Source organism: Sipha flava, unplaced genomic scaffold (genome assembly GCF_003268045.1).
Source record: "Sipha flava isolate LNK unplaced genomic scaffold, YSA_version1 41_pilon_pilon, whole genome shotgun sequence".
In the NCBI taxonomy this organism is placed as follows: Eukaryota; Metazoa; Arthropoda; class Insecta; order Hemiptera; family Aphididae; genus Sipha; species Sipha flava.
Window position 1 is genome coordinate 2,575,179 of NW_020273144.1, and position 21,986 is coordinate 2,597,164.

Sequence of the window (21,986 nt, forward strand, 5' to 3'; positions counted from 1 at the left end):
TATATCATAAAATAATTTCTTTAATGTTTTATATATTTCATCTTGCAGTCAGTTAAATTACTGTTATTTATCAACTGAATGTACTTAGAGTGTATTTATTAGGTAGTAATTTTTATTGAAGGCCATTTTTATGCTGGTCATTTTACTATTACTATGAATTTTGAATTTTCATCTCCAAACGATTTACCTAATGTATTAATAATTTGTTATACCGTGTTGTCTTAACTATTTGTGTTATTTAAAATAAACAAAAATCATTTTTCTTCAAAAACACTAATTAAATTATAAATATAAAAATGTTATCATAGGTGCTTGGGCACACCCCAAAATTTTTGAAGTGGGGCCGTAAAAATTTAAGCCTATAAGTTTGGGGACCGTATTTTAACTAATGTTGCTCAAATTAAATGTAATGTTTTAAAAAATATTTGGTAAAAAATATTACAAAAATCAAACTAAATTCTCTAAATTTTCGTGCAAACACTTATTATGATAATATAACAGCTACAATCGATTAAAAAAATACAAAAATCATAAATAGTTGAAGCTAACTAAGAAAAATATAAGAGATTCAAAGAAAACATATTCATTGACAATAATATACCATAGTATTAAATAAAATATGTAAAATTATGTTTATTTAATTATTTATACATTATAATTTATTAAATAAACCTACACGTTTTGTTAAAATAAGGCCCAAAATCATTGTAGACATCCTCTGAAATATAGATCTGCGCACACTTGTATAATATACATAAATAGGAAAATTTAATAAACATTTAATTAATTAAACATAAAACAATTAACATAATATAAAACATATAATTTTCATTAGAGTATTAAAAATACAACAAATAATCAAATAAATTCAGTCCAACTTTAATTTTAAATTAGTAGGTAGGTATTATATATTATTGTACTCAATCATAATTTAACAGTAAAACTAACAAAGGTTAAAATAATCTATATACGGCATTTTTTTATAAAATATTCTTTAAAAAAGATAATGAAATACTGTTTATTAATATTCTGATAACTCAATCACAGAAACATACAAGTCATTATCATAATATGGTTAATGATTAATTTGTATAATTACTTGATGCATTGTTGAAAACTAGTTAAATATAATTTTTTGAATTTTTATACATTGTTATAAAAAGAGCCGTAATTGAGTCACCTCCTCAGACATTATCATACAATGAACATGATTAAATTAAAATTCGACTAATTTATAAATATAATGATTATATATTATTCATTTTCATGATTTTATCGTAACTCAACGAATCAAAGAGTATTTAGTTTCTGTGTGATAAACCTTTATATAAACTCGCATCACTCTAATCGTCTTTCGGTTTTGTTCGGTATATTCTTTTTTAGAAAATTTAACAGTACTGCCGGCATCTGTTTTACAAACTACGATATCATACTACCTATAACCGAAGACAATTTGGTGTTTCAACCTTATTCAATACATATAGGTATGTAGTCTGTTAGCTGGTTATTTAACTTAAAAAAATAATATCAAATTCTTATTTAAACACTTAATAACAATTCTCACATCTCTATTAAGGTATTTTAAACTACATGAAAACTTTTACTAAACATTTTTAATCATTTTTTTTTTAAGGATTATAGTTTTATACTTTTTAAATTAAATTATTCGAAACATGATTACTACAACTTAAATGGTTAACTCAAAGATTCCAAGATAATTTTAGAGCGGCGTAGGGTGTCGTAATAACGACGTGGACTAAATAATTAATTTAGCTAGCACACTAACTTTTTCATATAATTCGAACATAATTTTATTTTCGTAAACAAGCGACCAAAAGAGTGCGTAAATGTCATATTTTTTTGGCATATATATATATATCCAAAACTTTACTGATAATTATTTTTCAGTCTACATATACGATTTATCAGATAAATATTTATAATATTCAAAATAATTTTATTTAAATCATTGAAACTATAGAATTTACATAATGATTTAATACTAATAATTTTTAAGATAAAATTATGACATAGATAAATATAAAATAAACATGTGCGTACAACGATAAAAGTACCCATATAGATTCACCTAATCGTTGATTTAATTATACATAGGTGAACCTTCATCTTGTTGTATATATATATATATATATATATATATAAAATACATATATGTACCTTAAGTGGATATATTCATTCAGGAGGAGTAAATATGAGAATATCTTCTTACATATATCCTCTTCGGTGCATTTTATCGGCTGTCGTGGTGTTAATCGATAACATGTATAGTTTATCTGTTTATCATAAAAACAATGACCTTAGTCAAACAATGCAATTACAACAGCACGTAATTATTGGTATAGCAAATTTAATCATATTAATATAACAATAAATAAATTCTAAATCATAAATAATAAACAATATAGATTTATGCAAGAAGCCATTTAAAATGTTTATTCATTTTTTTTTTCTTCAACAACTCTTACCGTCTTTTTTCGAATATTTATAATTAAGGAGATAAGACAATAGTCCGTTATGTTTGTGCTAAATTGTTTCTATAAAGGTTGGTGGCTTTGTCGAATTCAAATGGTTTTTTTTATATTGGGTGAATTTATTTTCATGCATTCACTTGATTGTTTAATTGGTCAGTTTCTATTCCATAAATTCTTACAAAACGTGTTTAACGGTAACTTGAATTTCACTAATGATCCGTTATTTATTATGATAAAATTATCCATAAATTAATTTCGTCATATTTTTGTCACGAATATGGAGATATCAGCGAATAAATAAATAGTTTTATCACATTTATTATAAAAAAAACAGTGAAAATTCACAATCCATAATATTTTTTTATTTTCAAATCTCACAAAACACGTTTATATAACACGCATACTATAGCAATTATAAAAAAAAAAAATATACATTATTCCAATATTTACAAAATGTGTTTTATTTAATAAAAACATTAATTTAATAAAACATTTAGAGTAAGGAACTTAATTTTATTATAAATGGGTAACTAACTACGGTTGCGGTTAAACTATGCATGGCGTTACTAACTTCCAAATAGGGTACCATCTGGGCTTTTAGCGATAAAGTCATATTCTCAAGATACGTGATCCATTTAAATATTACAGCAAAATATATTTTTCATTAATTCAGTATACTTACCAAACCTACCGTTAATAACCATCGTCAGCCAATGGTCATAAATGCCGAGGCTTTTTGATCAATAACAAAAAACAAATTTAAAAAATTATAATCTTACGATATACTTACCATTCTTCAGTATAAAATGTATCTCGTACACAACGTGTCTGATAAAAATATGATTTGACTGCATAAATGTAGGCACGATGTAAAACATTTCAAATAAATAGTTGTCCTTTTTTTGCGTCTAGATAAAAACATTATTGACACTATTTTTATTTGCGAACTATGAGTTTATATTTTATAAAACATACATGCGTGCGCAAACACACACACACACACACACATATTCTTATCAAATATTCAAAGCAGAAAAACATATTATACAACCCAAAGTTCATCTAGGATTATATTCATTAAAAGTATAAACCCTTTGTTTTTATATCTTTTTATGAAACTGATACCGTCTAATAACATTTCGATATATATATATATATATATATATCATATAAATGTATTAAATTATGATAACTATTTTTTTATAAATAAGCTTTAAATCCGTTGTCGTGTATTTAAATTAATTTGTAATACATAATTAAATGTTATTCATAAGATGAGCCATGTGCAAGCAAAATTTAACAGACGTAGAAAAGGGATATCAACAAAAAATGGTAAAGTTATTTTGAAAATCCACTCAGTATTATTCAATTGTATAGCTTTAACGATGTGTTATTAATAATAACTAATGTTTTACTATATTGTCCAATAGTAAAATATTAACTAAATTATCTTATACGCAAAGTACTAAAAAATAAGCATAACAAAATTTTGAATATCTCTATATTTGAAAAGAAACAATATACTCAATACCAAATTAAATTGCAATGATAAGAATTTTTTATTTATTTAAGAAAATGTGTTTACTATTTGAAATTACCGTTTCTATTTCCTCAAATAATTTCAAATATCTGCGTATTCTATAATGTATTGTAACTGAAATCCACGGTCTCAATCGTTTGTACATTCTATACCTCGTATAACATGTTTAATTCTTAATTGTATTAGAATATTATTGATAAATACAAAATTGAATAACAACTAATGTAAAATAGTTATAATCGTGTAACATGTTTAAATTTTTAATTTCTTATAAACCTAAACCGTGTTATATAAATAAAATACGATTTCATATAAACGATAAACATATGATAAACAATGTAACATTGACCTCATCGTGTTTCTATAGGTGTTAAAATGTATGGCTTTCATATCAATATAATTTATTAGTATTTATTCAAGAAGAGATTCAGATTCCCAGCTAGAAACATAATAATTATTTACTTTATTTTCATACTTAATGGATTATTCAATATAAAACATTTATCTTTAAGTGTTTTAATTTTCTGTTTTTATATTTTATCAATTTTTATAAAACAAATAAGTATAATAAAATATATGGCACTAACAATTAGTAATATAAATTTAAAACTAATATGTTTTAGAACCAAAAATATAATTATGAAATTCTTAAGCAACTACATTATGACTGTGCCTCTACTAATTGTTATTTTAATATGCTTGGTAAGTTTTTACTATATATATATTATGCAAATGATTCGTTTACTTTTTATTTATTTTTTTTTTCATTTTTTAATAGGATTGCCTACAAATCAATTTGTTCTAAATATACACTCATAAAAATTGTTAAATCAACATTATTATGTATCGTACATTATATCAAATTTAAATTTTACACTTTTTATAAACAGCTATTATTATTATTATTATTTAGTTAATATAAAAATTATTTTTAAAAAACACACAATAAAAATACAAATTATAGGTATTAATTTATAATTTTTTTTTTTAATATAATAAACCACTAAATATCATTGATTCTATTTTTTACTATTAAATTGATGTACTCGTATATGTACTATAATTTTCATTAAAATGATATATATATATATATATATATATATATATATATATATATATAAACGCTAATAAATTTCCAATTATACTAAATAATTAACACTTTCTACTACGATTAGTTACAATTTTCATATTTTGAATATTTAAAATTAAATATTTAATTATAGTTGTTTAATAAATGTTGCTGTACATTTTTTATGTATACTAATTGGGATTAAGTGACTTATATAAATATTAAAATCTTATCAAAACAATGAATCATAACGTAAGATTTCAACTTGACGTATTTATTTAGATATTTGACTGTATATGTTTATGTATAAAATAATTATTATGATTATAAATTTTTATATTAATACTTACAGCTAACTCTAATGGTTAGCGGAAATGAAACATCTAAAAGCAAAGGATTTCACAACCAACATTATATTGCGGCTGTTGTCGAATACTACCCCAACTTAGGATCAAATCCATTACAGTCGATCCAGAATAACTTACCTATATATGAAGACATTATTCACAATGTTAGCCAATATGTAAGTAAAATTTTTAGTTTATAATAATATATTAAATATATAATATGTAAATAACGCATTAAAATTGTTTTTCATTTTATTTTAAACTTTCTAAAACGTTACTAATAGTACAATTAAATTATGTAAGCTAATTGACTTCTTAATTACAATAAAATTATAGTATTACTTAGTTTATTCTTAATAGTATTATTATAGATATATTAATTAACCTATAAATTAAAATTGTCGTCATATATTACTTATGAAATTGAGTTGTATTAAAGAACACATACTTTACAGCAATTCTTATTTTCAGTTCTAATTTTTTTTAATAAATTTAAATTTAAATAAGAGAATTTATCTTATTATTAGAATAACTGAGTTGATAAGTTATGACTTTTGAGTAGATAATTAATAAACAATACCTGTGACCTACCAAAATAAGTTTTGAAAAGTTATACGAGTAATGCATCTTCGAAATGTTTTTACAAACATACTGAAAATAGTTACAAATTGAAATTGTACTTGCATTACTTTACAGTGGCGGATTTAAAGGGGAGTTCCAAGGGGACTTCCCCTACCCCATTGGCTTAAGTTAGATTTTAATTCTTAACCTTTTAATTTTAATTCAACAGTAAATATAGATAAGTAATTGAGTGTATAACTGAGCGAGTAAGTGAATTAGAGATGTAGTACTTTTGATCCAAATGATAATAAGAAAGGTTTTTAAAAACAAATAAAAACTATAACCAAATTTTAAATTGTACAAGTATTAATGTACGGCGAATAAGAAAATAACTCCCCAAAATTATCACTGCTTTTTGGAATATGCCTCCCACCCCAAAAAAATTAAATCTTGGATCCGCTACTGTTAGTTGACATTCCTGTATGAATTTAAAATATTAATTTATTGTACGAAAATTAATTGATTTTTTTAAACATAATTTCACGATTAAATCAAAATTACGTTTTTAATATGTTACAGGATGTTGATATACTGGTTTTCCCTGAAGCAGGATTGACCGGAGTCACTTTACCTGACGATAGAAAAGAAATACGACCTTTTTTGACCGAAATCCCTTCCCCGGAAAGTAAAACCATCCCGTGTTTTACAAAATACTGCAGTACAGTAAGTTCAAATAAGCATAATAGTCCATAATATCTATAATATGATTATACAGTAAATACAGTAAATACAATAATTATATACTAAATTATTAGATCAAAATTATAATAACTGAACGTAATTAATAACAACGCATATATTATCTATAATATAATATACTAGACTATACGTATAGGTGTTAAATAAACTATCGTGTGCGGCTCGGCTTCATCATATGTATGTGGTGGTAAATTTACCAGAAATTGAATATTGCAAAACAGAAGAAGACGATGCGTGTCCAGAAGATTTAGCTTATTATTACAACACGAACGTGGTATTCGATAGAGAAGGAAGAATCGTTGCCAGGTAATATGGATTTTACCAAAATCATTACAAAATCGGTACTAAAATCAAAATGCATGCATTGATTTCAGGTACAGGAAATTTAACTTGTTCAGAGAATTTGGATTTAATCATACCCAGCCATCTGAACTATGCACGTTCGATACTGATTTCGGGGTACGATTTGGAATGTTCATATGTTTTGACATAATGTTTGAAGATCCTGCAGCTCGCCTCATTCGGGAAACTGGTGTTAAGGATGTTATTTATTCCACGGCTTGGTTTTCAGAAATTCCTTTGCTAACAGGTTTGATACACTAATATGTCACTACGGCCGTAGTGCATTTATACATTAATCTTAATTTTTCTATACAAAACTACGGCTTTTCATAATATAATAAATATACATACATCATAACTAGGAATGTGAATTTAATGCACTTAAGAACCTTAAAAAATGTATTAAAAATGTCAAAAAAATTAAATAAAATATGCACTTAAAATGCAAAAAAATGCAATAAAATATACATATAAAATGCAAAAAAAATGCAATATAAAATGCCAAAAATGATAATATAAAATTCATTTAAAATGGTTTTTAATTTAAATTTTATATTTATATTAATACTAGGTACAGGATATTATACATTAGTACATTACATGCATAAAAAAGTATTGATTATTTTTAGAGTGTTAATAAAAAAATAATAATAAAAATGTTGATATTTTCTATACATAATGCTATTCACCTGAAACATTTTTTTCATTTTTTTTTTTTTTTAATATTTATTTTGTTAAAATAATAAAACAAACTTAAATATATTTATTTTCGCGTACCTTATTCATCTTTAGTCTTTAGAATTTGATTAAAAATACCGGAAAATGAACTAAATAAGGAAAATATGACATAAAAATTCACAAAAATTACATAAAAATTAAAAATGTCAAAAAATGCAAAATAAATTTGCATAAATAGATTCGTAGTTACATAATTCAAATTATGTATTTACAAAGCTACGTTTTACAATCACCAAAAAAAAAGCGCTTTCCTACAAATCACAGCCCTAATCATAACCTTTAGTTTACTGGTTTTAGGTTTACCGTGTTTTCTGAACGTTTCTCGTTTGTTTGTGTCCATGATACATCATAATATATATTTATCGTACCTGGAAATTAGACCTTACATCATGTTTTCCAACAATTAAATAAATATTACATTATGAAAAGCCGTACGTACACACGAAACGCGTAACGTGTTTATTCGACAGTGAATCATTCGACATCGTAGAATTAGCGCATACCCGTATACGACAATTGTAAAACGCATTCGATTTGAAAAACATCGTGACCCGTATATTTTGTATGTGTTGTCCAACGTTTACTTTTCCGACTGTTTCAGCCGATTCAGTGCAAGCCGGCTGGGCGTATACCAACGACGTAAACCTAATAGCGTCCGGTTACAGTATGCCGGCAATGAGCGGGGGAGGCAGCGGCATTTACGCGGGTCGTGACGGACCTTTGGTCATGGTCATGCCTGACCGACCGGGTACACAGATAATAGTGTCAAGAGTGCTGAAAAGGAAGTTTCCCGACAGTGAATGTCAATCGAAGAAATGTTCCATTGATAGTAGCTATCGGACGTTCGTTTCTGATTATCTAGTCCTGCCTTACGGCAAAGAAAATTCGGCACCGAGTAGCAACCGGCCCAGCGATCTCAGGTCAGTTAAATTGCTCACACACACGTTCTTAACTAATAATCCTTTCCGATTTTTTTTTTTTTTTTTTTGTTTTTCTTCTGGATTACAATACTTATGTTGTTATTATTTTACCGAGAATCGAAAATATCAATTGAGTAACAATCATACAACTAATACGGTACAGTAGGACGATCGTCACATTGTGCTATATCGGCACCCTCAGATAGGTCATTTATTATGATTTAACTTTAGCGTCCAACGAAATCGGATTTGTTAAGTAGTAAACTTTTTACAAGACGTAGGCCGTTATAATCGTACCGTGGGCGTAGAAAACGTACTTCAACGGCGGTTTAATAATAGCAATCGAGCCCCACCCCCACCCTCTCCACCAGTCATACAGAGTTACACCACTGCCATTGAACGTTGCCCCTGGTTGCAGGTTCTTTACGGACAACAGCTTCAGGAACTTTTACGTGAAGACCATGCGGTCGGAGGACCCGGACGCGGATCAGGACGACACGCTGACGGCGACGTTCGCGTACGAGCGGGACGGCTTCGAGTGCGCGATGACGGTGAGCTGGCGGAACGAGAACAACAACGAGACGACCGACTACAACATGTTCGGGTACTCGGGCACGCGATCGTTCGGCGGCTTCATGGACGCCCACATCGAGACGTGCGGCCTGACCGCGTACAAGCCGGCCGCGGCGTCCGCGGCCGTCGTCTACTACGACCCGCCCAAGGATCTGGTGACGATCACGGCGATCGCGATCACGGCCCGGTCGCCGGACCTCGGCACGCTGCCCATACCCAGCACGTTGGACGCGCGCAGCTACCCGCTGACCAACGACCATTACACGTTCAGCAAGCGCACCGTGACGGTGGGCAAGCGGAAAATGCTCGAGGTCAACATGGAGCTGTCCAAGCCGGTCGCCAACCTGATCACGTTCGGCATCTACAAGCTTCCACAGCCGTTGGCCCGATGACATCCCGGTCCCCGTTCCTATACGTATACTATACCCGTAGAGCAGCAGTGCGCGTACTGCACCAGTGCGCGTACGCCCTACGCGGCAGCACTACGCACTACACAAACGTACAATAAAAAATTATTCCCTGTAAACACATAGCGATAACAGTAATAATAATAATAATAATACTTGGAATACATGCGCGTACGGACAGTCGCCGAACCCAACACAATACATTAACTATAACGAATACTGTTATGCAAATAAATCGTGCAAACTCGAAAAGTAATCTAATAATAATAATAATAATAATAATAAAAACTACCAGCCAGTACACATGAGCATCCCGTTGTGTGTAAGAGCGGGACGACGGCCGAGTAGAGTATACAATACGCGTCCCGGCCGGGTCCTCGGCAATTCGATGGAAAACAAATTCACATGGAAATATTGACATGCAAATTAAAGCTCAACAAATCGAATTAATTTAACACATTTTTCTCCCCTAGGAATTATAACCATCGAGAATTCGTTGTACGGGTACGCACTGTTGTACGCTTAAATAAAACTCGTTGGTTAATTCATATTATAATTCCGATGTTTCACGATGTGTACAAAATCCGTTGCAGTCGACACTTTTAATTTTTATTACAATCATGCAGCAGACTCCCTTTTCCAATCACAACTTTTTTATACCAAACCTAACAACTCATACTGGTGATTCCCCACGGCCACTGAAGAGAGACTGGTGTAGAAACTCACTTAACGAATAAATAAAATAAATGAACAAAAGGTAATGCTTTTAAACGTAGGCGGCTTCTTCCCTTACGTGTATCAAGTTAAAGGGCATAATAAATAATTAAAATAATTATTATTATAACATCCACCATTGTCGACAAATTTATTAAAAGACAAAAATGAACGAAACCGAACAATTTAAAAAAAAAATTAACGTGCGAGTGCGTAGTGTATGTTTTTAAAAAATTGTTAAATTGTAAAAAAAAAACACCATAAAACGTAATCTACACCGTTTACGTTTCTTTTCGTTTACTCACGCTTCACCGATTTTAACAGCTCTTTTAAAAAACATAATGTAACTATTTATATATAATATTTATTGATACTTATTACTTAATGTACTCGTACACGGTAAACTTAACATATTATACTGTTATTTTTTTCATTTTCAGTCGATCTATGTGTTGTAAGAATATATTTATATAATTTAATATACATTAGGTCATAGGCAGGTATATAAGTATACATTTTAGTAATGTTCGATGTGTATTACAACTATTTTATACGGTCGCGTATCCGTAACGGTAGTCAGACATTTTTGTTAGAAAGAGAAACGTTCCTCGTAGTGCATTTGTAACAAATACATATATACCATTTCATTTGAAAATGCGCTAACATTCACAGGAAAGAACTTTAATTTTTACGACACACGCTATTACGAGTGTAAATCATATTTTTCTGACATTTATAGCAATAACTTTGATAGGTACTCGCACTTAAGTACTTACCTATAAGACAATGTCAATAGCAGTATACAGAACATAGTGCACTTGTCAACTTATCTAAAGATTAAATGAAACAAATACAGCGAGAGGTAGCGTTCTACAATTTATAGCATTAAATTCTTCGATTAAACAAATTTACTTTAAATATTAGTACCGTTACACGTTAATTGATTTATTATTTATTTTAATTAAGCAACTAATTTTATATAATTGTACAACTCCATAATGATTATTTATTTTTTCATAACCGTTTTGTGAATTTTGAATTTCAATGTTTAATAAAAATGATTTTATATAATTAAGTTTATTCCGGACATTCGATGGAATGCAAACCTCCCAACGATAATGTAGAAAGTATTCCGGCGTAAGCCTGTGTACATTTATAATTATTTAATCGCAAATTTATCAGGATAATTACTACTTGTGTTTATGTAATTATGGATTAATTTAAATTTACTGATTTCTAATTTTTTTTCTAGTGCCTATTTGATTGTTAGTACAATATAATAAGGGGCGCAATTTCAATTAAAAAACTGGGGGTGCTGAAGCCCTTTTATCTTTTTCATGTTCCTTAATGGTTATAGACACCCGCAACCCATACAGTTCAACAGTTACTAAAATATTTAGTAAATATATGAATATTTCTAAATTTAAATTGTTCACTTTGATTTTATAAGTAAATAAATTTTTATTGCATGTATAACGAATTACCTATCTGTAAACAAATGTTTCATCACATGATCACTTTTAGATTCTGACTAAAGCGAAGGATATAATGGTTTTATAATGATGTTTGTATCTTATTTTTTAACACTTTTTCGGATAGAAATACTGGTCCAAAAGTTTTTTCTATGGACTTTTTTAAATTTTAAATTGGCATGCGGTGGTACTTTAGATAGCTCATTTTGTAAATCTTAAGAGTTTTTCCAGACGTGAAAAAAAAAATTATATATTTATATAGATAATAAAAACTTTGTTTTTCTATACATAATGAATAATGAGTATTTAAATGTAAATTAACATAAACACATTTGGGGGTGCTAATTTCGAAAATGAGGGTGCTACGCACACCCAAGCCCTCGCCAAATTGCGCCTATGAGTACAATGAATGACAAATAGTATATAATATATATATATAGATATTGAATATTTATAAGTATAATGTATAAACATACTTGTTAGTTGTAATTATTTATACAGTAGGTATTAAAAAATAATTGAAGTCCGGAATAAACAAAATTGAATTATACTTTATCAATGAACAGTAAATATTATTCTATTATTTAAATAATTTGTGTTTTATTTAAACTAATTGTAAGGCCTTACTCCCCATACCTTGGGGGCTGAATAATAAATAAATTAATATTCATTTACATGGGATTCAGATACAGAGTGTGTTCATTTCTTTTTTTTCATCTTTCGAAATATTATGTTACTGAAATGTTACATTATAAAAAACAAATCATCAAAATCATTTTAGTATGCAAATGTACTTTATTGGTTTATCTAACAAAATCTCTACATATTTTGTCGTTAGCAAAGTAGTCTATTATTTTTTCTACATTTAATGTGATCTGTCAGTGAATATGCAAAAGCGCCAAACCTGTTAATATATTTTGGCCCATTTTATTTCTTATCCAAGAATTATTCTATGAGTCTATTGTGTATACCTATATGTATAATATCATATTCTATGACATCGAATACGTATTTGTGAAAACAAAATATCCAGATTCGATTGATTTAAAAAAATAAAAATATCAAGTAATTTAATATAAATTATAAAATTAACAAACTATGTAAATTAGTACACCTTAAGGAAGACAATCATCTTCGTCGCCCTCTCACCATAAGGACGCAACTGGCCTTTTACAGGATTTACAGGATTCAATTATTTTTTACAGTTAAAATAATTATAGAAAAGTACCTTAGGTCAAAAATTATGCTTATTTTAATAAAAAAATATTTTTTAGTTACTTAAGACCGGAATTTTTAATAAAAACTATGGATAAATATAGCACATATTTATGCACTCAAAAATATGCAAAAAAAATGTATTGAGTACTGAAAATATAAATAAACATCTTAATGATTTGAAATTTTTAAATTGAAAATTTCTGCGATTGTCACATATCATAGATTTAAACTTGGAAAAACTTCTATCTATGTCACAACACTTTAGATGATGACAATTAAAACAAAAATTATAGGATGTAAGATGTATAGATTTAACATACGATTTAAAGCGAAAATATTGAAAAAGCTATATATAAAAAGGATAAAAATAAGTCGGTGGATCAGAACAAAAATTAAGAATATAATCATTTCGAAAAATAATTATTGATTGTTATTAAAAAATGTAACACTCACGCAGATACATAAAAATATGTAATTTAATCATATTTTTTTAAAAAATATGCAAAGAAAAAAAGTAGTAATAATAAGAATTTACTCATTGTAAAACGTCGAGATTTGTGATTAAAATTTTAGTTGCAGAAGAAAGTGTATTTGCATAAAAATACAGACCTATTAATTACTAATTATTCGCCAAAAAATCCTCCTCTTTACTGCACTAAAAACATTTTTTTTCATACATCCCAATTTACACTCATTATTTTTTCAACTAATTAAAAATATAACCTTTTTAATTTGTAAATTTTATAAACCGAATCTATAATCTTTTTCCTTAAAGTAATATTAGGTTAGTTAACTCAGTTAGCTTACCTAAATGTTCTTATTTTAAAAAATAGTGATAAAAATACGTATTTTATCACCATAGGCGCAAGTAAAGTTCAATTTCTGGGTGGGCTGAATTTTAATGATACCAGCGACCCGTGGGGGCTTCGTCCCCACACCCCCAATATTGATTGTCAGCACTAACATTTATATTTATATGAATTAGAAATCCTTACGACCTTACCTTTAGTCGTTAATAGTTTATTTCGAAATAAAATGTTGTCACTTACCTAGTCACTTACTACTTACAGACTAGCTACCTAAATAAACACGAATAAGAAGAATATACACATATAATCAATGAAATATACAGTTCATAGCTATTAAATTTTTATTATAAAGTCTAATTAAATTAACAATATTTTTCTATTTTTTTCAGCAAACTTTTTACAATTTCATTTTCGTCTAATTTGTTGGTGACATATCTCTTTATGTTTAAAATAATTAAATTTGTAAATCGATCATGGGCCATAAAAGATCAAAGCCAATGTTTTATTTGCCTCGTTGAAGAGAACGACCTTTCACGGGTGTCTAAATTTATAAGAATAGATAAATCCACTTATAAAAGTTTAGAAAGTTTGGAAATATTTGTTTTTCGACTTCTTTGACATCATTTATATTGAAATCTTTTTTTTTTTTACTATTTAAAGGTTAAATGCTACTCTAATTTCTGCTTCTAAGCTACTCTTTGAAATATGTAGTAATTCCTATAGTTCTAATTATTATAATTAATTAATTAATTAGTTATCATTAATCCCTTATGCGATTAAAATGTATTTATATACATATTACCAAATTACCTTATAATGATCAACAAACTTCATTGAATCGGTTGTATCTAATTTACAAAATGAACTACAACTGAACTGGCCATAGCTAAGCTTTCATCAGAAAACCTATATTTAAGTTTGAAAATAACACTGTCCATGATAAAAAAATATGTAAAAGTTCTCCAATAATTTTCTACATAATTTGCTAATGACGAATATGAATCATTTTCTGCCGCCATGGTATTTGTTAATACATAGTCATAAAGGCTAATTGACTCTCTTCTGCGATGCTTTGATCCTATATTTTGTATGTATTATTTAGGTTAAAAAACATAAAACAAATTATCAAAATCACAAAATATATACACCAGTTAATGGAGTTTGTAACCACATGTCATTTTCTTCAACAAATATTTTTATTTATTCCCATATTTTCTTAAATTCATCTTCAGATCTTAGAGTTTCAAATGTCATAATTACACCAAAATTTACATTTTTAGAAAAACCAAGAGTTGATGTTTTATTTTGTAGTGAAACTGAATGGGCTACGAACAAAATTGGGTGGGCTAAGCCCACCCAATCCCCCCTTAGTTTCGCCTATGCTTATCACAATTATTTAAACTTTAAATATTAATATTAAATAAAACATATTCATTTTTTGCTTATAAAATGTTATTTAAAATAAATTTTATTTGTATTTTATAACTAACCAATTTCATTTTTCAGTATTTATATACAAATATAATTATAACTATTAACTATTAGATGTATTTTAAACTTTACATTCAATAAATTTTATTTATTTATTACAATTTTAGGATAAAAGAAATAAAAAATAAAAATATAATTTCATTTTTAATCACTATTAAAAAGTGAAAAATTTTATAATTAATGAAGATATAAAAACTAATATAAACTTAAACACCAATTCACTGTTATTTAGTAAGCTATTTAACATCATTGCATTTTAAAATTACATATTATTATCACATGATTAGATATATATTTAAATGATTATATAATTAGTTTATCATAAATATATGAAACACAATTAAAATAATTATTTTCAACTAATTAATTATTTAATTATAAAAAATTTCTTATATTTAAAATTATTTTTGAATGTTTAATCCTAATTTAACTAAAAAAAAAAATGTATTGCTTATTTTATTAATCAAAAAAAATTGGGTCATATGCGTGATTAAATTCAAAATGATAATTTAATCACCTAAATAAAACAATAATATAATAAAATAATTACTAAGGAAATTGACAAATAGTAATATTTAATATAATATAATTTTTAAAAGGAACAATATTTAACACTTATTGTCATTTGCACAACTATAAATCAACTGAAAAAAAAAACTGAGAAAATATAAGTCTCATTAAATTATTAGAAAACTAGATTTAATACCAGCATGAAAATTAGGGAAAAATTTCAGTAAAAAAAGTGTCAAATGTTTGAATTCATAAATTAATATAAAATTAAGTGATATATAAAAATAACACTGTTAAATAACTTTAATGTGCAGTTCAGTGTCAGCTTATCAAAATATTTTAATTATAGATATACGATGAAATTAAATGTTGTTATAGTGAACAATTAAAATAAGAAGCATAAATTATAAGTTTAAACCAAATATGATCATTTTTAGACTTACTACCCTATTACTTACACATTAAAATATATAATTGTGAATAATAAATGACAGCATATTAAAAACGTTATACCCTGTATCACAATATCAACTGTGGAATGATACAGAAATATATATAAGGCAATTAAGTTTTTAAATTTTAAAACCTTTCTTTAGAAGTAGCAAAATCAGTATCTTGTAGTAGTTGCAACTCTTGGAGTTCTTCAAATTTTTCATGGTCTCTGATATGAGCATAGTTAGCTGATAAACACATCAAATAGTGGACCTATTAATTATAAGAAAATATTAATTTTTAAATGTTAAACTGTTCTTTGACTTCTAGTCAAAAAAATTTTGTAAATTCGATTTTATAAATATAATTCTTACCAAACTTATTAATATGAGAATCACACCTACAGTACCCATAACAAACATAAATTCTGATTTTTCAACAAAATCTCTGCAGAAAAATTTTATATCTCGAGTTTCACAAATCTTTAAATAATCAATACGAGTCGATTGTGGAAATAGGAAATCTAAAATATATAGTAAAACCATAATATTTTAAATTGTTTTAAAATAAAAATACATAAATACGAAAATCTGTACATACGGAACTGTGTTAAATCAATACACTGATGATAATCTTGAACTTGAGTGCTAGAACACATCTTCCAAAATACAGTCATAACAAATGTAGCAATTACAAGGAAACCAAGAACGAAAATCCAAAAAAATTGAAGTATGTAAATTATGCCCATAAACTAAAAATAGAATACATAAATATACTGTTCAAATTTAAAAATAATAAAATGATAATATTTTTAAACTGTATTTATATACTTACAACTGCACAAGATATACGACCACCAACTCTAGTTCGCCATGCCTTGTACATACGGCGACGTGTTGCTCCAGTAGCAAGAAATCCGACAAATATAATCATTAATGTAAGAGCTCCCATTCCTGCAGCAATCAATACTAAAACTGTTTTTATAGTTTCAAGCCTGTAAAATATAAAATACATTAACTGTAAAAAAAATATGAACAAAAAATAATAGTTTGGTCTTTGATGAGTAAATTAATAAAAATATAGAATACCATCCAATATATAAATGAAATACTTGGTCCATCATTAATGCACTTAGTGTTGCACCACGATACATTGTACCACAAAATATACCAATACCAGTAAAACACAATAAAGCTGCTATTAAAGTAGCATATGGTATTCTTGTGGTACATGCCACAGAATTAGTAGCTAAAAAAAAAATAAAAATACAAATATAACACAAAAAAATCATTTAATTTAGATAAATAAAAAAGTAAGTAGAAATATCCTCTGTAAAAATGTATTTTATAATATAAAATGTATGACCAATCAGGGCATATTCTAGATTGCAGTTGGGCTTATTTTACATATTTGGAAAAGGTAGATGCGCACTTGATAATAAACTTTTGTGTAATTGATTTTTAATTCAATGTTGTTTAGTGTTATTTTATACATTAAATTATGATTAATAAACAAAGTAAAAAGGAAATTTATTAAAAAATATTAAAAAAAATACTTTGAACACGAATGTAAATTGTTTTATATCTTTTAAATACTTTACATTTTAAATTGCTTCACATAGAAGCTACACATTTTATAATTTTTAACTATAATTTGGCAGTATATTTTGAGATCATAGTTCTATTTTGATAGGCTTATTTAAAAATAAAATGCATAGTTGATAAAAATCCTTAGTATAATCCCTGTGACCAATAGCCTCCTTACTCAATTTTATATAGATTATATCCTTTCCTACGCATATTGAACATTTCACTAGATATACACCCATAAAATGTTCAATGCTTATAGATATGCAAAGATGAATATGTTAGAATATATAAACTTAATTCATTATTTTTGACTAAAAATAATTAATTTTAATGTAACTTTTAGTATTATAGTACTAATTAATATATTCATGTTTAAGATACGATTACCCAAAAACACTTAAAATAGAATAAAAATGTAAAATAATTCCAGTTTTTAAATTGAGAAAAACTAAGAACAGTAATAAAATTAAATTTTGATTTTTGACATAATAAAAATAAGAAATTAAATTATTTTAGGAATTATATTCTGCTTGTCACTTATTCATTATTCAATCAGCTATGATACTAACTGTTAAGAGCTTTAAATTTACTATAAAAAAAAAAAAAAATGTATAATAAAAACTTATTAACTTACATGCAGCATCACCAGCTCTTATTTTGTAACTAGAATGTAATGAATACTCGGAATAACGCCCAAGAGTTTCCCTGGAAGGAATATAATGTGAATTCTGTAAAGGCATCTCCATTTCAGGCCTTTGGAAAGTATATTTGCTCATTGCTTATAATTCTAAAATAAAAATATATCAATACATTTTTATACATTTTTATTTTTTTTGTTTAACTTAAACCAGTTATATAATTAAGTATTTCAGAATTACTTTCTGTTAACAACAAGCAATAAAAAGAAACATACTGATTTATCACATACTATTTTAAAAATATTGAAAAAGAATACAATAGTATAAAAGTGATTAATAACCAACTGAAATGAATTAACACATTACCAATATAATTAAGATACAATTTAGTTATGATTGTAACATAAAATAATTTGAGCTTATATAATTACCAAATAGTAACAAATTTTAAGTCAAAATAATATGAAATTCTCAAGTTTTAATATGTTGAATACTCCTTTGTGAAAACTGAAAAATACAAGATTTTCCAATATCATTACAATACTATATACAGCATGGTTACACCCAAATATTATATGAAATTATTATTTAATTATAGCAATTAATACCAAGCTTATGACCGTATGATAATAATAATTCAATGAAACACTTTTTTTTTAATCATTAAGCCTAATTATTTAATTACATGACAGTTTTTACACTAATTAGTTATATAGTTTTATCAGTTCAAACATATTGCTGTGTAGAATTGGAGAATATTAAATGACTCATCATGACACCAATGTTGTACACAAAATAATAAATGTAATAAAACTACCTATATACCTGTATAATATTTTATTATACATGTATGTACATACGATAAAAAGTAAAACAAATTTACAGCTATATTGTATAAAAAAATATACTCCACAACTTTACTGGAAAATAAACAGATTTAACTGTGAAAATAATAATTTTCACAGCTGCTCACACTCAACGCTTAGAATCTATAACATTGGGTGAACTGTATAATATGATCTAAAATGTAGACAGCTTTTAAGTGCTCATTCAACCATTATTAATTTGTTTATACTTACACAGTTACACAAAATAGATCATAACTTCAGTCGCAGAAAAATGATCTTCTAATGAAACACTAATGAGGAATTAAATTAGGAACGATTAATAAACTGTAAAACGGAATGCGAGTATATTATGCGAATTAATAAATGTCAAGTAATGTTAATGAAATCAACGTTCAACAACTATCTGTTGACTATTTACATTTTACTGTTATCAAAAATTGTTTGGACTGGAAAAAAAAAGTAATCGGAAAACAATAGAACGGGCTGGGTCAGTGGGCGGTGAATTTCGAAAGTGAACGTTTCTCCATTGGAGGTAATAATGCCTGCGTAATACTGAAACCCTGTCTTGTCGACGAAAAGAAAATACGCAGCGAATCCGTGATTCCGAGTTTCCAGATTATGTTATAACTCTCGAAAAACTAAAAATAAACTATTAATATGACGCGCGATTAGTTTCGTTTATATATAGCGAACGGATAAAAAGTGTATAAACGCTAATTGAGAACAATCAATATCTTTGCGTAGAGACCTCCAATTCGAATTCTGTTTTTAGTTGATTTTTATCCCAACAAAAACACTTTACTAACTCCATGTAAAAAACGTTAAATAAAAAAAAACTTACAAAAAACTTAAAAAAAAACTTATTAGATAAATGCTATAAAATATGTGATAGAAGTTGGATTCTAAGTAAATGGTCTAATGTGTTAAATGTATACAAAAATAATTAATCCAAATTTAGTTTACTTGGGTGGAAATAAATGTATTTATTTTAATGGGGTCTGTATTATTTATTATATAATACTTAATACTTGGCTAAACATTTTAAGACTGAATCTTCCAGCCAAGTAAACTAAATTTGGATTAATTTTAGTTAAAATAATTCATATAATTAATAAATATAAATAACTAATTCTTATTAAACCTCTTTACTAGCTATTTTAGATTCTGAGTGAAACAAGATATTTATTGATTTTACCATAACGTGAGTTTACACTATACATTCTGAGAACATGACTTTGACTATAACGATTTCTCTGATCATCAAAATCATAAGAGAATTCTAATAGGAAATATTGTATCTTTGATACATTGGGGGAGGCATTATATGAAATTCCAACAGTATTCTTAATAATTGTAAAAAACTGACAACAAATTACAAAAATTTACGGCATACTGGTTTTTAACAAAATCAAGTTTTTTTTTTCATCATAAATCAAAAAATAATAACCTCTGAGACATGAAATTTTCACTGAACCAACGATAATATCAACATTCGTACACAAAAGATTTCTATTTTTTTTTTTAAATTATTTAAAGATATTCGAAAATATCAAATTTTCATGTATTTTTTCGTAAAATATCGATACAATTATTTAGTTTGACAAAATGTTTTGAAAGTATTATGCTATATTATTATAATTATTATTTATATTATATTTGTACCTACTTTACCATTCATATAATTTTTATTTTTAAGGCACTGCCTCATTTACTTCACTCCCAAAACCGTATATATACGGATTATAATCTAATATATATCATTATTATAACTTAATTTTAATTGCTACGTGACAAATTGACAAATTAGTGACATATTGAGTAATATCTATATACATATCAACGAATAACCATTGATTATAAATAGTATTTATAATTAATGGTATACCTTACTATAACGTTTAATGTGTGCATCACGGACCATGTTTGAAGTTAATCAGCAGGGCTAGGATTTATATGCAACAGCATGTTTTATTTTTGCGACTTTTAATGATTGATTTTGTCAGTAATGTCCACGAATCGCCTCATGATGAGATAAATGGTGGTGTTTTTATTTTGCATGTTTTTGTATATTTTGGATAAAATGCATATTATTGCATATATTGAATATAATATATAATTAATATTATTATTATAACATCCCACACAGTGTTGTAATATTAATATATTTTATGATTGTTTGACAAAATATCTAGATATTTGATAAACATTTTCAGGTGGTGTTCAGTTGATATTTGAATATTTTCAAAATATTTTCAATATCTTTGAATGACCAATGAATTAACATTTTCAAAATATGTGATATCTATATTTCTAAAATATTGCAGTAATTTACTGTCAAAATATTACTTTTAGTGGTTTTAAAAATATTGTAGTAAAATATTTTCACATTATTTCTAATTGAAGTTTTGAAAATATTATATGAATAGATTTTCAAAATATTTGTTGTATTAGTTTTGAAAATATTGTTTGTATTTGTGTTGACATTTTATTATTGTATTTTTTTACTTTAATATTATA

The 21,986-nt window shown here is 26.6% G+C and overlaps 3 protein-coding genes across 13 annotated transcripts in view; 1 reads left to right on the top strand and 2 right to left on the bottom strand.

Annotated features, from left to right (window-relative positions):
• The window catches only part of LOC112688916 (sperm-associated antigen 6-like), a 27,601-nt gene extending 23,391 nt beyond the window's left edge, over positions 1 to 4,210 (bottom strand). The window contains exons 1-2 of the mRNA XM_025562335.1: positions 4,091 to 4,210; positions 3,283 to 3,400 (exon numbers count right to left, since the gene is read on the bottom strand). Coding sequence (XP_025418120.1) covers positions 3,283 to 3,400; positions 4,091 to 4,177 — 205 coding nt within the window. The 5' untranslated portion in view covers positions 4,178 to 4,210. The remainder of the gene's footprint in view (positions 1 to 3,282; positions 3,401 to 4,090) is intronic.
• LOC112688918 (vanin-like protein 1) overlaps positions 1 to 10,635 on the top strand; it is a 22,774-nt gene extending 12,139 nt beyond the window's left edge. For 4 of the 9 annotated variants that reach the window (XM_025562338.1, XM_025562339.1, XM_025562337.1 and 1 more), the window contains 6 exons: positions 5,454 to 5,624; positions 6,589 to 6,732; positions 6,905 to 7,074; positions 7,143 to 7,357; positions 8,450 to 8,768; positions 9,187 to 10,635. In XM_025562338.1, coding sequence (XP_025418123.1) covers positions 5,454 to 5,624; positions 6,589 to 6,732; positions 6,905 to 7,074; positions 7,143 to 7,357; positions 8,450 to 8,768; positions 9,187 to 9,733 — 1,566 coding nt within the window. In that variant the 3' untranslated portion in view covers positions 9,734 to 10,635. Of the gene's footprint in view, positions 1 to 1,317; positions 1,485 to 3,727; positions 3,825 to 4,655; positions 4,735 to 5,453; positions 5,625 to 6,588; positions 6,733 to 6,904; positions 7,075 to 7,142; positions 7,358 to 8,449; positions 8,769 to 9,186 lie in introns of those variants that run through there. The other 5 variants (XM_025562340.1, XM_025562341.1, XM_025562342.1 and 2 more) reach the window with 4 other exon arrangements.
• A 5,684-nt stretch (positions 10,636 to 16,319) lies between these two features.
• Positions 16,320 to 19,917, bottom strand: LOC112688947 (neuronal membrane glycoprotein M6-a). 3 transcript variants are annotated; one of them, XM_025562394.1, is made up of 8 exons: positions 19,701 to 19,917; positions 19,053 to 19,128; positions 18,618 to 18,770; positions 17,483 to 17,642; positions 17,229 to 17,388; positions 16,995 to 17,145; positions 16,769 to 16,917; positions 16,542 to 16,667 (listed from the first exon to the last, which is right to left on the bottom strand). In XM_025562394.1, exons 3-8 carry the CDS (start codon positions 18,757 to 18,759, stop codon positions 16,542 to 16,544), a joined length of 888 nt encoding a protein of 295 aa, XP_025418179.1. In that variant the 5' UTR covers positions 18,760 to 18,770; positions 19,053 to 19,128; positions 19,701 to 19,917. The 3 variants fall into 3 exon arrangements, with proteins under 3 accessions (XP_025418180.1, XP_025418179.1, XP_025418178.1); XM_025562393.1 differs by lacking the exon at positions 19,053 to 19,128; XM_025562395.1 differs by lacking the exons at positions 19,053 to 19,128; positions 19,701 to 19,917 and having other exon boundaries at positions 16,320 to 16,667; positions 18,618 to 18,759.
• Positions 19,918 to 21,986: the final 2,069 nt, after the last annotated feature.